The following is a 16,665-nucleotide window of genomic DNA, read 5'->3' as shown; positions in this document are numbered from 1 at the left end:
GCCGAATCGTTATTCCGGCCTGACATGGTATCGAGAAACGGGTGAAAGGCAAGGATCATTTAGGGTCATTTAGGTCATGTGTAATTTAGGTCATGCGTTCAGAGTAGGTGTTAACCCTCGCCCTGGCAGGGGGGTCGATGCGACCCCCCCCCTAAGGTTTTTCGAAGATAGCGTAAAAACGGCGGCGCGCAGCGCCGCCAAATTTGGCACAGCCTATGGGGCAACCTTTTTACATAAGACCTGAAAATTTCAGGTCCGGGTGACCTTGGGTCAGGTCACCAGGTCAGAAAAACCGGTACAAGGTCATGGTCAAATTTCAATTTTCTTTTTGCACCTGTCCAACTCACAGTTTTGGACTGATTTCCTTCAATGTTTCAGGATGTGCTAAGTTCACCGAGTTGTATAACATATAGTTCGTTTTTTTTAGGTCACTAACCTGAGGTCAGTTAGAGGTCATTACGTCGTAATGTTAAGCCTATGGGAAAATACTAAATTCGGAAAATACTGGAGATATCCGATTCGTTCTATCACTTTTGTGCTTTGAAACCACAGTACTTAACAGCAGGTCACTTGATGCTTCTTTGTTTGGTGTACTTATCCATGGGTCAGGTCAAATGAGGTCAACTGAGGTCAAATGACGTTTTTGCCAATAATTTGGCACATAATGACGCTAGAGCTTAAAAAATGGTATCATTGTGTTCCTGGTGATCAGCCGAATCGAATGATATGCAATATGATGCAATTTGGTTAACTTGAACTTAATCTATTAATTTAAGTTTACTTAAAATTTAAGAAAAACTTTAAGTACACTTAAGCAAGCTAAAAAGTATATCATTCGACGCGCCTTGACGTGCTGAGTTTACTGGTGCTTTTCTGTTTGCTCTATCTTAATTAGATCAAAAGTTATAAGCGAAAAACTTTTGACCTGTTTTTAGCGAAATTTTTACATTTATACCCCCCAAAACCCCCCTAAATATTGACCTAGAGCAACCAAATTTGCACAGGGGCGAGAACTATTGGGGGCCCACCTATCTACCAAATTTGGTGTTTCTAGGTGCCATAGGAGCCAATCGCGTGGGGGGGGGGGGGGGTCGCATCGACCCCCACCCCCCTGCCACACCCCCCTGCCAGGCCGTGTTATGAAAAATGCCCTGCCAGGGCGAGGGTTAAGTTTATCAACTTCGGGGTACTGGAAGCTTCGTCGCGACCAGCCATTTTTCACGCGAGTTTTTTTTTCGAATAAAAATAAAAAGACCTGAATGTGAATATGCACTATATTTACATTTCACCAGGCTTTAACCTGGCTTGTGACCTCGAAATTCACATTTCAGGGTGCTTCAGATATTTCTTTGTAACATCTTTCTAACGCTACCTCGTGCATCTCGCTACGATGCGCTTAGTTTCGGAGAAAATCTGGGGGGGGGGCGGTAAACGCCCTCCACAGTGAGGGCTCAGTGGAGCGCTGGTTAGCATTTTGCACTTGGTATAATGAAGTCAAATACTTTGTAGAATAAATGCTAACTTTTTATGTTTATTTTTACAGAACCGATCTCAGCGTTGGGGGAATGTCGCCGACCAGGCTGAACTATCACGTCTGCTTCAATACCAGCGAGGACACTGAACACCCAGCCAAGGTAAGTATACATTGCTGCGTGCACTAGCATGAGTAGCAGCATTTACGTCTGCTGATGTGCTGCCACATGACACCGGCAGAAAAATGATTTTGGTAACTTAATCGGTCGTTCGCCGTTTGTCATGGCACCTAGGTATATGCTTACCAACATACTTTCACCATATCAATGACGCCAATGCAAGGCAGCTGCTCTTATTCACAAAGACCAAGTTATTTTGGTGTGCCTACAGGTCTACGAGTATGAACTATGAAGTACAGTACCCCTATAATGGTGGTGAATACAGGTTATCGCGTACCTGTAAACCTGTATTATAAATATTTGGTGGGCTTTACTGCAATACAGTAAACGTTGCCGAAACGCATAGACACGACACCGCGAACGGAACTTTTTTTGACAGACGGTGTCCGCACATAACCGCACGGTAGTCGTACTGAACGTACTGCATAGGTATGGAAGAATTATCAAAGTGAAAGACCGCTGCCCTGGTGTCGACTCCAGTATCATATAAAAATGCATCGTATGTAAATAATTATTAGTAGATAATAATAACGGTTTATTTCGTATCGAAATCGGTACATCACAATACACATCACCGCAACACTTCAACAAACACAAAAACACAGGAAACGAATGTAAAATGCATGTTTCCCTATATCCGGTACACAAGCCGATGTGGAACATTCTCCCTTCCACGCACAATTTCTTCGATGACCGGGCATCAACCATTTTGAAGTTCAAAAGGCGAGATAGCGGACAAATGAAAGTCATACATAGAGTTCGTACTGCATGCTGACGCAGTCGCAAGTGCTGCTGCGCTTCCAGACCCACCTGGCCAGCTGGACTATCCAGCACGGCAGCAATCAGAGCATTGGGAGAGAGTGAAAGGCGGTGCCAGAACAGAATCTGTAAAGTAATCTTGTATAGGATACTGACTAATCCGTGTATGATAAGTTGAGAGCAGCGAGCGCCACGCATTGTAGCTCGTTTGGCTATGTTAGGTTTACAAAGGTCACATGGCCGATCAATAAACATATACTCGCATTCATATGTAAAAAAGATGACAATGGATGGGTTCGTCTATGACTAGGGGAGGGGGGTCTGTGACGTCAACTCTGAAGGTGACTGATGGTCTGCGAACACCTGCGACTTGTGTGAATGCAGACCGCAATGTATAGTTCGTCGAGGTAAACAGCTCACTCATGACCGATGTGCCATGCATAGGCGTAGGAACAGGGGGGGCCAGGTGGGCAAGTGCCCACCCACTTTTCGAGGTGGGGGGGCCAACCATGTGTTTTGGCCCACCCACTTTTTACTCGAGGCCCCTCGTCTCGATTTGAGAGGACGTCGTCACCTTCCAGAATAAACAAACTCTGTAAAAATAAGTTCCACGAATCCCCACGCACGGACTCCAAGGGGCCGTGATAGATCCAAGGAGGCCCTCTGTTCATACTTATCAGTCGAAGCCCCTGAGACTGATGGCCTGAGAGGCCCTAGTGGATCTGAGGAGGCCCCAATATCCACACTGGTCTGGGAGGCCCCTCCATCCACACTAGTCAGAATAGGCCCCTGACACTGGCGGTCTAGCCGAGGCCCCCTACCCTCACTAGTCAGAGGAGGCCCCTCTATCCTCAATAGTCAGAAGAGGCCCCTGAGACTGATGGTCTGGGAGGCCTATCCATCTACACTGTAGTCAGAGGAGGCCCCTGAGACTGATGACCTGAGAGGCCCTTATAATCACACCAGGCAGAAGAGGCCCATGATACTGATGGACTGAGAGGCCCTTCTATTCATACTGGCCACAGGAGACCCCCAAAACTTTCGGTCTGGGAGGTCCCTCAATCCGGCACCAGTCAGAAGAGTCCCCTGAGACTGATGGCCTGGGAAGCCCTTATATTCGCACTAGGCAGAGGAGGCCCCTGAGACTGATGGTATGAGAGGCTCTCATATTCACACCAGTCAGAAGAGGCCCCCGAGGCTGATGGCTGTGAGGCCCTTCTGTTCATATAACTGGCCACTGGAGGCCCCTGAAACCGGTGGTCTGGGAGGGCCCTCTATCCACACTAGTCAGAAGAGGCCCCCGAGACCGATGGTCTGAGAGGCTCTTATATGCATACTGGCCACAATGAGGCCCCTGAGACTGATAGTCAGAGAGGTCCACTCGTAATGAATCTGAGGGGGCCCTCTATCCACATTTACACTTTTCTAGGGAGGCCTTCGGGACTGATGGTCTGAGAGGCCCTTTTATTTATACTGTCCACAGGGGCCCCCTGAGATCAATGGTCTGAGAGGCTCTTCTATTTATACTAACCAGAAGAGGTCCCTAGGATTGATGGTCTAACAGGCCCTTCTATTTATACTAGCCAGAGGAGGCCCATGAGACTGATGGTCTGAGAGGCCCTTCTATTCAAACTAGGCAGATGAGGCCCCTGAGAATGATAGTCCGAAGAGCCATGCGGCGGCAACTGGCCGTGGCCATATTTCGGCTCGGTAGGGCCCCACAGAGCTCATGAGAGCACCTCAAGGGCTCCTAAGTAGACACGCTTATCCCCATAAGGGTGCCACGCCGGCTTCTGAAGGCTCCTTGTAGGCATCTAAGGGCCCTTTCCGGCCTCTAACGGCTCCACCCGCCTGTGATGGCTCCACACCAGTGTTTATGAGCGCCGCACAGCGGCGCCTTTGAGGGTCATACTAGTGTCTTTTAGGGCCCTATGTATATCGGTGGCTCTGGGGGCCCCACACCGGCGCCTCTGTGGGCCACCACACCTGTGCAATATCTCAAGGCTCTATATGTACATCTGAAGGACCCACACCGACACCTCTGAGGGCCCCACATCAGTATCTCGGTGCTCTGAAGGCCCCACACCGGTGACTCTGAGGACTCACCGGCTCCTGAGAGCACCATGTTGATGTCTAACGGCTCCACAAGGCCACTGAAGGCACCACACAAACTCTCACTGGGCTCTAATGTCCATGTACCGGCCTCTGAGGGATTTAAGCCAGCGCATTCGTAGCTCCACACCAGCAATTGTAAGGGCTTCACACTGAAGTATCTGAGGGTTCCACACCGGTGTCTCTAAGGGCCACATACCGGCATCTCTGAGGGCCCCATACCGGCGTCTCCGAGGGTCCACATCTGGCGGGCACCCATCAGCGACTGAAGGTCCCACACTGTCGACTCCGAGAGCCCCATCTGCGTCTGGGAGCACCATGCCGTCTCTAAGAACCACAGCGGCTCCTCCGTACGAAAGATGGGCGTCTGCATGCCAAAGGGGAGCGGTTCTGAGACAGTAGGGCACCTACGTGCAATAGAGGGGCGCCTATGAAGCCCATAGGGGCGCCTCAATGCGAAAGAGGGGCGCCTCTGAGGCCTACATATATGGGCGTCCATATGCAATAGAGGCCTGCAAATTGCAATTGATCAATGCCATGGGGGTGCATTCATAAGAAACAGGGGCGCCGGCATGGCAAAGAGAGGCGCCTTCAAGTGTCCATAAAAGAGAGACGCCTATGATAAGCGCACATTGTACAGGGTGACACAAAAAAGCGGTCATCACCAAAATTCGAATAACTTCAGAAGTTTTATTCAAATCATCACCAAACTTCGGCCACTTTAGGTCACACCTATGTAGCAGACATCCACCAAGTTTCAAGTCTTCACTACGAGTACTTTTAGTACAGTATGTGTTTTACGGACGCTCCACAATGTGCTCCAGGTGAGCGCCCCGGCGCTGCAGGGCGTAGGCACACCTGCATCCGGCGGGCAAAGTTGCTGATAACCCGATAAGAATAACGTTTCAGGGGTAGCACACCCCCTGAGCACTGTCTCCAGAGGCCATTGCACTCTGTAAAGTGCACAACCATCGGGTTATCGACAACTTTGCCCGCCGGATGCAAGTGTGCCTACGCCCTGCAGCGCCGTGGCGCTCACCTGGAGCACATTGTGGAGCGTCAGTAAAACACACACTGTACTAAAAGTATTCGTAATGAAGACTTGAAACTTGGTGGATGTATGCTACATAGGTGTGACCTTAACCCTCGCCCTGGCAGGGCATTTTTCATAACACGGCCTGTCAGGGGGGGGGGGTCGATGCAACCCCCCCTCACGATTGGCTCCTATGGCACCTAGAAACACCAAATTTGGTAGGTAGGTGGGCCCCCTGGAGTTCTCGCCCCTGTGCAAATTTGGTTGCTCTAGGTCAATATTTAGGGGGGTTTTGGGGGGTATAAATGTAAAAATTTCGCTAAAAACAGGTCACAAGTTTTTCGCTTATAACTTTTGATCTAATTAAGATAGAGCAAAAAGAAAAGCACCAGTGAACTCAGCACGTCAAGGCGCGTCGAATGATATACTTTTTAGCTTGCTTAAGTGTACTTAAAGTTTTTCTTAAATTTTAAGTAAACTTAAATTAATAAATTAAGTTTAAATTAACCAAATTGCACCATATCGCATATCATTCGATTCGGCTGATCACCAGGAACACAATGATACCATTTTTTAAGCTCTAGCGTCATTATGTGCCAAGTTATTGGCAAAAACGTCATTTGACCTCAGTTGACCTCATTTGACCTGACCCATGGATAAGTACACCAAACAAAGAAGCACCAAGTGACCTGCTGTTAAGTACTGTGGTTTCAAAGCACAAAAGTGATAGAACGAATCGGATATCTCCAGTATTTTCCGAATTTAGTATTTTCCCATAGGCTTAACATTACGACGTAATGACCTCTAACCCAGCTAACAGGAAACGTTAGTACAACGTTGTCACAACGTCCTGTTTCGGTAAGTTGCGAAATTACGTTTTAATTACGTTGTAGCAACGTTCTGAACGTTGTGAAGCCATGGTCTGGTCCGAAAGTTGTGGTAAAACGTTGTGACAACGTTTTATTGGTACGTTGCAGCAACCGCGCACTTGCAATATTATATTTTGATAATGCATGGTGACATATATGGCCATATAATGCATTTCCTTTGACTTTCAATGCGCATTTTCAGATTTTATCGTTAAATTTGACGTTTTAACACTAGGACTGTTCACGTTGTCAGCTGGTGGTCGCCAACACGTTGTTAAAACGGTTTGTCACAACCTTGACATTATAGGTATTAGGTACTTAATAATTAGCGGTGTTTTTACAAGTAAATTCTAATACCTCTCTCTCTCTCTCTCTCTCTCTCTCTCTCTCTCTCTCTCTCTCTCTCTCTCTCTCTCTCTCTCTCTCTCTCTCTCTCTCTCTCTCTCTCTCTCTCTCTCTACCTCTCTCTAATATATATATATATATATATATATATATATATATATATATATATATATATACAAGTGTTGTTGAACAGAATAGAGAGTTTCGCATTTGTTATTTTTTTGCTCAGACTTTCCACGTTTCGTATAATCTTCTTATTTTCTGGCGTATGTTGAAAGAGGACATTTCCGAGGTTCATAGTGAAAAGAAGGAAGAAGATGAGACACATGTTTAATGAGTAAAGACAAATCAGACGTTTCGTGTAGCATTACACATTTTCAATGGTTGATTGTTACATGATTACAGATTAATATGATGACATGATGACATAAAAACACATCAAATGTACAATATCGATCGGTGTTTCGAAGATGGTTTCGAATGTGGCAAGGAAGTGGAGCGACTTGAATTAATCACTTCGCGTGTTGTCCTGCGTTCCGTTTATGGCGGGGCACCTTCAAAAAGCTGGAGTATCCCTCTGGCGTTGACCTGTCTGTTGATTTTAGGTTCCAGTTTTCTGATGTAAACTGCTTCCAGTATATGCAGTTTTCTCTTGTCTGTTTCTTGACATAGTATGGTGATGTTCTTAGTGATGTCAGTTCGTGTGAGATGGTCGTCTTGGTGGTGTGTGTCGTTGTGTGTCAGCAGCGCGCCCTGTTGCAGGTGCATTGTTATTCTTCTGCTAAGTGTCGTTGTTGTGTGTCCGATGTAGCCACTGTTAGCTTGGAGCGCACAGTCTCCCTTTTTGCATGAGTAGTGGTATACAACGTTCGTCTTTTTGAGGATAGATGGGTCGTTGGATGGGTTGTTTCGAAGGACTAATGATTTGGTCGTCGGGTTTTTGTAGTAGATTATTAGTCTGACCTCATGGGATGTGTTCGTGGGTCTGACGTTCCGTTTGATGATTGTTTTGAGGGCCTTTTCGTCATTTTTGTAAGCCGGGGACATTTGATTTTTGAAATATAGTGTGTGAGTAGTGGATGTGTCTTTGTCAGGTTCAACCTCACGGGACTGAGCTTTTTTGTCCATGTAAGCTGATAGGGTTTTGTTTACGATCGAATCAATCAGGGAAATTGGAAACCCATTATTTGTCAAGAGTTGTTTGATGTGTCTTAGCTCACGGTTGAAAAGTTCCCAGTTTGAGCAATGCTTAAGGGCCCGGTGAACATATGCTCTAACGACGCTCTCTTTGAACTTATCCGGGCAGACACTAGAGCCGTTTAAGCAGCGTCCCGCATCTGTGGGCTTTCTGTACACTGTGGTGGTATACTGAACGTCGGATGAGTCAATAGCGACATCAAGGAAGTTGATGTCGCTATATATATAAACTTTATATATATATATATATATATATATATATATATATATATATATATATATATATATATATATATATATATATATATATATATATATATATATATATATATATATATATATATATATATATATATATATATAATATATATACATATATAACATGTTTTAACACTGCCAGTCTTTGCCGTAGCGCTCCGGAGTTAGTATGGTTTCGGACCGCCAAGTCCGGCACAAATCCGGCTCCCTGCCACCCAAACAATATGCCCGGTTACATAGCATTTTTGTCGGGTCTGTTGCTCACTTCTTCTGCGATAATTTTAATGCAGTACTTTTCGTATATTTAGATGAGATCATTGTGTTAATTGCAAAGCGTCATTGGCATGTTTTGCAACATCACAGGCGGAGCTAGAGGCTTGCAACTATCCCTATGTAAACGCGGCTGTTACCCGCGGCTGCCAGCGAGCAACGCCGCGCCGGCCGCCAGTGTCGAGCGGTGGCTCGCCCTGACCTCGCCGGAGGGGCCGTGACGTCAGTGTCACCGGTCGGCGTTTAGAGCCAGCCGGCCGGGCCGCAGTCTGCGCGGCGCGAGCGAGCAGTGTGGGCCGGCGGCGGTCGCGGCAAAGATAGCTGGAAGATGAAAGATAGCGCCAGTTGTCTGCGTTTGATGTGATTGTTGCTTTGACTGGTAAGTCAAAGTACCATTTACGAGTAGCATTTGCAAGATTGTGCCTTGTAATATCGTGCGGTCTAGGCTATAGTTCATTGTAGCTCTAGCCTCTAAGGTGTTGACATGTTTGATCTAGCCTGTCGCACTGTTACGGGAAGACTGGTGCAGGTATTTTTTGTGATTTTTTTTTCATGAATTGATCTTTTCCCTCATGTCTTCCCGCAGACGTCCTGCAACTCGTCAGTGCGCCTTATGGCAGGCGCCAGGCCTACTGTCGGCAAGGCGGAAGCGAAGTGGCTGTTCGGAAGCTGCGACCGGAACGGGGGGCGCGCAGACCGTCTGGTCAGGCACTGCCAGCTGCCTAGGGACATCGAGGCCGCAAATGAGCCGGTGCCTAACGGTCCGCCGAGTGATCAGCGAGGGTTAGTGAAGAAGTGAACTTCCACCAGTTCCGGCGTACTCGCGGCTAGCGCTAGAGCCGGTAGAACCCAATTCCGTCCCACGCCCCCATGGGGGCGCCCCTGGGCCCCATGCCCATCACCGATGCCGCCGCTGTCGTTTTTTTTTTTTTTGTAAATTGACCTGTGTGATGTATTAAAATATACACTTTTTACATGCCTTTTTTACAAGTCTAGAGAACGGGAAGAGAGCGTCGGAATTCGGAAACACATTCTGAGTATGTTGCGAACACGTTGAGAGGACGTTGCGAAAATGTTTAGGACGTTTACTCAGGGTCGCAGGGACGGCAATACGAAGTACCGACAACGTGGTGCGCACGTGATAAAAACGTTCAGAAACGTCGCAGAGGCGTTTCCAAAGCGTTCTAAACTCCTTGTAGTCACGTTGTGGAAACGTGGTGACAACGTCCCAGAAACACTGTTGGCACGTTACAGAAAACATTTCATAACGTTGGCGGGACGTTGTGAGAACGGTTTTGGGACGTCACGGTCACGTTACAGAAACGTTGTGACGACATTCAAATGCATGGTCGGATGACGTTGTCACGCCGTTGTCTGGAGTCTACAAAATTACGTTGTCACAACGATAAATCGGAACGTTGTGGTAACCATTTGACAACGTTTAAACGACGTTGTAACAACGGCAAATTGTTAGCTGGGAACTGACCTTAGGTCAGTGACCTCAAAAAACCCGAACTATATGTTAAACAACTCGGTGAACTTAGCACATCCTGAAAGTTTGAAGGAAATCAGTCCAAAACTGTGAGTTGGACAGGTGCAAAAAAATTGAAATTTGGCCATGACCTTGTACCGGTTTTTCTGACCTGGTGACCTGACCCAAGGTCACCCGGACCTGAAATTTTCAGATCATATGTAAAAAGGCTGCCCCATAGGCTGTGCCAAATTTGGCGGCGCTGCGCGCCGCCGTTTTTACGCTATCTTTGAAAAACCTTAGGGGGGTCGCATCGACCCCCCCTGCCAGGGCGAGGGTTAAAGGGACACTCCCACCTTAACATTAGTTTTGAGTTGAGATAGCCAAATTGGTGGCCATGGCCTGCAAATACCGGTTTGGGCACTCACAACATCGACAAATGCTTTAATTCGGAGATATGGAATTTCAAACTTGCAGTTTTCGGATTCTAAGGGGCTAGTGCATTGGTATGCCCCCTTAGAATTTGTGACGTCAGCGGAGATCTAACGATTTTTAAATCTTTTACTAAAACGTTTGGTAGCACGCGGTGGTATATGCTGCTTTGAGCGCAACAAATGCCGCACTTTCAAATAAAGTCGCTAGGAACAACGGAGATCCCAAAAAGTAAACAAAAGTAAAAGTCTAATATCTTGAAAACCGGTGAATATTTTTCGATGAAATTTGGTAGATATTCGTTTTCGCTCTTTCTGAACCGAGCGACATCACTTTCGTGCCAATTCATTAACTTTTTTGAAGGTGGGAGGGTCCCTTTAAGTGGCCGAAGTTTGGTGATGATCTGAATAAGACTTCCGAAGTTATTCGAAATTTGGTGATGACCGTTTTTTTGTGTCACCGTGTATGCGACAACGGGGCGCGACTGTGGGACATATAGGGATGTCTCTGATGACTATAGGCACATAGGGCGCTTATATGCCAAAGAGGGCGCCTATGAAGCTAATGGGGGCAGTGGGCACCTGGGAAACAAGGAAGACATTTGTGTAAGGGTTTTCAGGGGTCATGCGCCGTTTGCGGCAAATAGATTCTAAAAAAAATCGGAGGGTATAATAATGAGGGTATAATTGATAATTGAGGGTATAATTGATATAATGGACGATGGCGTGATTCTGTGCATGATTCTAATCAAGATTCCCATATTCAGTAATTAGTCCTTTATCTCGCTCAAAGGTACGTGTTTTGTTGATGGTGATACCTACAGCGTGGGAGTGGCATTTGTGTGTGGGCATTTCGGCCCGGGACGATTGTGCTTTTCTGGTGATGCGAGTGTCGCTAAAGCTCTGAAGACAGACCCACTACCATTCTGCAAGTGGTCTGTTGTCGAGGTCTGCACGTCTGCACGTCTGCTCGTCTGCACGTCTGCACGTCTTGCCTGCTTGCACAGCCTGCATAACCTGGTTGGAAGTACCACTAAGTGTCAGCTATCTTGTCCTTCCTTGCCTTAACCCAGCTACCCCTGCTTGGAACCCCTGCTATGCTGTTGGCGCTTGTTCCTTGCCTTGCACCCTGAGCTAACATCGAGAACTGCCACGGGGGTCGAGTCTCACAGTCTCAGTCTGAACACTGTACAGATGAGAAACGCACGAGGCGGTCGGGGCAGGGGGTCGGCTGGGGCTGGCAGGAGGGGGAGAAGTGCAAGCGTTAACAATGCTGCAGCTTCTGCCAGGGGTGAAGAGTCAATCTGTGGTACATGTGGTGACGATGTGGGTAATGACCCGATAGGATGTGATAAGTGCGAGCATTGGGTCCATGGAAACGAGATGTGTTCGGGTCTTCCCCAGGACCTCATTGATGCCATCATGAAGTATGATGGAGCAGGAATTCAGTTTGTCTGTATGAAATGTCAGGTCCAACATGTGAGTGCGCGCGGCGAATCTCCGACAAGCCACACAGAGCCTCACCTTGCTGAGACTATTAGTCATCTGTACAACCAGGTGAAGGGGATTTGCTCAGCCTTAAGGGAACTTTCCACCCAAGTCAAGGCCCTGTCCTCACAACAGGCTACAGGTTGTGACCATGGTGCTGCCGTACAGAACCAAAGCACTGCATCTCACATGCAAACCCAGCCAATTCCTCAACAGCCGTCTAACAACTTGAACTATCGCACACTGATTCGCGAAGAGCTCAAAGAACAGAGAGAAAGGGAAAAACGTCAATCCTTTATCATTGTGAAGGGCTTGGCAGCCACCTCTCCTTCGGACTTCGTCAGTAAGTTTACAAAACTTGCAGATGACTGCTTGGGTCTGCAGGTTTCGACACCAGAGGTCTTCCAAATTGCAGGTCATGCTAACTTCTACAGGGTTCGGATCTCTGATGACCAGTCGCGAAAAGCCTTACTAGAGAAGGCAAAACAGCTGAGAGGTACCCAGTACGAACGAGTGTACATCAGTAGGGACCTGACCTATGCACAACGATCAGAACTCTTTCTGCGCCGCCAGGAGCGCAGACAGCAGCAGGCCCAGGCTGATGGCTCACTGAACCAAGGAAATGACCATGCGTTACAGGCCCCCAAACCTCCCTCACAGAGGCCTGCCCCTGCTGCTGCTCCCCCTGCTCAACCATCTGCTCCAGTGGGAGCGGAAAACTAACTTGTCTGCCTACATCCACAGTTTTAAGAATAGCCTTGGCCAATGTTAATGGACTTCCTTCGAAGGTCAAGCAACTCACTGAGTTCAGCGACCAGAGATTGCTTGATATTCTGTGCATTACCGAATCCCACCTTTTAAATCACATAGCTGATTCCTTTGTTCAGATCCCAGGATTTACTCTTCTCAGAAATGATGTATGTGGCAATGTATTCAAGCATGGAGTCTGTGTGTATGTGCACAACAAACTAGCTGTTACCAATGTCAACAGGCCGCTTCCTAACGTCATAACATTTTGCCTCTCAAATTTCAGTGTGTTTGTTGCAGTGGTCTATAGGCCTCCTTCAAACAATGAAGATGAAAATAACTCACTGCTGTCATATTTGTCAGATTTCTGTGCAGACAAGGAGGTAATAGTACTGGGCGATTTTAACCTGCCGAACCTGGATTGGAAAAGTGCTGATGCCCCTTCCAGTTGTGCAACAGTGGAACGCAATTTTCTCAACCTCTTCAACCTACTCGGTCTAACCCAGTGGATTAAGGAACCTACCTTTCCCAGGTCTGGAAACATCTTGGACCTGGTATTAACTACGGAACCTGACCGTCTTGGACACATTGAGATATGCCCTCCCTTGCCAGGTTGCGACCACTGCCTAGCTGTATGTGATTATGTGTTCGAGTCAGATGACATCTTAACTGTCTCTCACCCCCGACCTTACAGGAGAGCCTGGAGCAGGGGTCGCTTTGCCTTGATGCGCCAGCTGCTGAAAGATACGGACTGGGACTTCGAGTTTGCCTACCGGGATTGCGATGAGTGTTTTGTCCAGTTTGTACGAGTCATTGCAGATCTGACTAATGAGTTTGTGCCAGAACAACCTCCACGTCTGAGGACCCGGCCGCAGTTCCAGACTAGACCACCGACGAGCCTTATACACCGCCGCCAGAGAGCATGGAATAACTATAAGGTTGTTAGACAGAAACTGGGAAGGAAAGCCCATGCTTCCGTGGAGGCGTATGGTGCCTTTGCTTCAATTAACAAAGAGTTAAGAATGTTCACTGTAACTTCACAATGCCAGTATGAAAGAAACTTAATTGACAGGTCCAGACAAAACCCAAAACTTCTCCATTCTTATGTAAGGTCTAAGAAGGTTGGCTGTCCAGCAGTTGGCCCTTTAATGCTGAAGACTGGTGAAATGAGCGACGATGCCCAAACCATGTCTGAAATGTTCGCCTCATCGTTTGTTTCTGTTTACTCTCCTAACAGCCCAAGGAACCCTGCTCCCCATCAGATGTTCAATGGAACGCTTAACAGTGTTGATTTCTCAACGGACGATGTCCTATCGGCACTGATGATGCTTGACCCCCATTCTGCCATGGGGCCCGACAGATTGCATCCACTGGTGCTGAAGTCTTGTGCTGCTGAGGTGGCATATCCCTTGCACTTGATCTTTCAGAAATCCCTGCAGGAAGGGAAGCTGCCAGCTCTCTGGAAAATGTCTATTGTAAAACCTATCTTTAAAAAGGGCCACAGATATGACCCCCTGAACTATCGGCCTATCAGCCTGACCTCGGTTGTCGGTAAGACTATGGAACGCTTGATATGTACTAAACTTAGAAACTACCTTGAAACTAACTTCCTACTAACTAGCAACCAATTCGGTTTCAGACCAGGCAGGTCAACAATGGACCAACTATTATTAGTGTATAACACAGTCTCGAAGATGGTGGATGCTAGACATGTCGTAGATATAATATTTTTTGACTTTAGCAAGGCCTTTGATGTAGTTAACCATGAGATCATGCTCGTAAAACTGCGATCACTGGGACTGCAGGGTTGTCTTCTTGACTGGTTATCCTCCTTCCTACAGGGTAGGTTGATGCAGGTCTGTGTGAAGGACTGTCTCAGCAAACCCTGTGTAGTTAGTAGTGGTGTACCTCAGGGAAGTGTTCTGGGACCCCTCTTGTTCCTTGTGTATGTGAATAGTGTTGCCTCCCAACTGAAAAGTGACTATAAAATATTCGCTGATGACATTAAACTTTATGCCTGTGTGCCCTATGATCCATCCTCCTCCTCTCCATCCCTTGCTACACAGCAGATCCAGAAAGACATTGACACTCTACACTCAACGGCAGCATCATGGGGACTAAAGATGAACTCAAAGAAGTGTGTTGCTTTAAGGTTTAATGGCTCTAGTCCTAACATAGACCTACCGGGATACTTCCTTGATGGCCAGCAAATCCCTTTCTCTAAGAGTCATGTTGATCTTGGTGTGACTGTTGACTGTCGCCTGAGATTTCACGAACATGTACACACAATTGTTCAGAAGGCAGGTGGCCTTGCCCAGAGCTTGCTAAAATCTACGGTCTGTCGCTCACCTGACTTCATGATGTTTCTTTTAACCACACACATTCGACCCTTGATGGAATACTGTTCGTGTATCTGGAACATGGGCTATATCGAAGACTTGCGTCTCCTAGAGAATGTACAGCGTAGGTGGACTAAACGAGTTGATGGGCTTGCAAACAAGAGCTACTCTGACAGATTACGGTCACTTAACTTGTATTCAGTACAGGGCAGGCTCCTTCGCTCAGACTTAATCCACTGCTGGAAGATATTTAATGGAAAATCCTGTATAGAGCCCATTGATGTGTTTAGTCGACCTCCGCAAACACGAACACGAGGACACACACACAAAATATTTCCCGTTTTCACCAGGACTGACACTAGGAAGCGTTTCTTCTCAGTGCGATGCATGCCTGCTTGGAATGCTCTGCCTCTGGAGGCTGTCTCAGCCCCAAACCTAGCAAAGTTCAAGGAAATGCTCCATCTGCACTTGCACGACAGACTATTTGACTTTGTGTAAAAACTCTTCTACCTATATGCTGCTTATCGTTTGTCTTTTTATGACTGTGTTGCTGTTTACCGTACCGTACTATTGTGTTCGTTACTTTGTGTTTAAGTGCCTTGTATTCATGCGTGTCACCTTGGAAGACGCTCAACTCCAGCCTTCGTACTTCATAATCTTCCCCAGACAAGAACTCAACTTTGGCTGGTGCGTCTAGGATTCAGGGTTCCTGTTCCTCATACCCACTTCTCACTTCCTTCTTGACTTCCTAAATGACACTGGGAACCCAACCAGGTGAGTATACCAGGTGAGGGGGAAGAAGTTTTAAAAATGGTGCGGACTTTCCGCACTGTTCGCTTTAGCGGTTACGCCCCTGGGTACATCTGCCTAGCCTTGATCTGCCTGATCTCAGAAGCTAGATTTGGAGGTCATACTTGAAAGCAGCCAGCAGGATGAGGCAAAAGTTGGAGGCCCCTGAAAATAGGAGGCCCCCTGGAAAAGGAGGCCCCTTGACAGGGTGGCCCACCCACTTTTCATGACGTTCCTACGCCCATGGTGCCATGTTTATGTGATAATGTGTGGGACGGTAGCGGTTTTCGTACCATTTATTCATTATATCTAGTGTTCTCATTTATATGTTTTTTTTTTCTTATAGCATGTGAATATGAGAAATTATCTATAAATCTTTCGTCTCCTTTCACGAGGTAGGAAGGCATGTACAACTAAAAATAAAATATGTTTATAAAATACACTTTTATTCCCTAACGGATCAGAGGAATGTGAAATTATGTGCAAAATGTGAGAAAAACTATGCATAACATGCATATTGTAGGCATAGGTAAATACCTATATATTCCTCCCCGGGGCGAGGATGATTCAATAAATTTTCACCGAGGTTTTTTGGGGAAAGCCCCGAGGGCCGTTTGGTCCTACCCCGAGGCATGCTTTCGCTAAAAAAGCGCGGTGAAATTTATTGGATTCCCGGCCGTAAGGCTGGAAGGCATTTCCTGTGGTATTTCCCATACCTGCTGAACCTTAACATGCCAAACGTTAAAATGGCCGCCGAAAGCGAACGGCCGAATTTTGACCTATGTAGCTGGTAATTTTTTGATAACAATTAAAGTGAAGATATTTTAGAATAAACAGTGGAAAAGGCTCTCGCAGAGATTGAAGACACAAACAAGGAAACAACTAGGAATAAATGAAACGGGTGC

At 46.8% G+C, this 16,665-nt stretch overlaps 1 protein-coding gene across 1 annotated transcript in view; it reads left to right on the top strand.

Moving 5' to 3' along the window:
- LOC122386004 (centrosomal protein of 104 kDa-like) overlaps positions 1-16,665 on the top strand; it is a 66,481-nt gene that overhangs the window by 23,563 nt on the left and 26,253 nt on the right. Inside the window, exon 2 of the mRNA XM_043374778.1 lies at positions 1,544-1,634. Coding sequence (XP_043230713.1) covers positions 1,566-1,634 — 69 coding nt within the window. The 5' untranslated portion in view covers positions 1,544-1,565. The remainder of the gene's footprint in view (positions 1-1,543; positions 1,635-16,665) is intronic.

This window comes from Amphibalanus amphitrite, unplaced genomic scaffold, assembly GCF_019059575.1.
Source record: "Amphibalanus amphitrite isolate SeventyFive unplaced genomic scaffold, NRLGWU_Aamphi_draft 000237F_arrow, whole genome shotgun sequence".
NCBI classification, from domain to species: Eukaryota; Metazoa; Arthropoda; class Thecostraca; order Balanomorpha; family Balanidae; genus Amphibalanus; species Amphibalanus amphitrite.
Note: the sequence above shows the minus strand (reverse complement) of the source record. Positions and strands in the feature narration are given on the sequence as shown.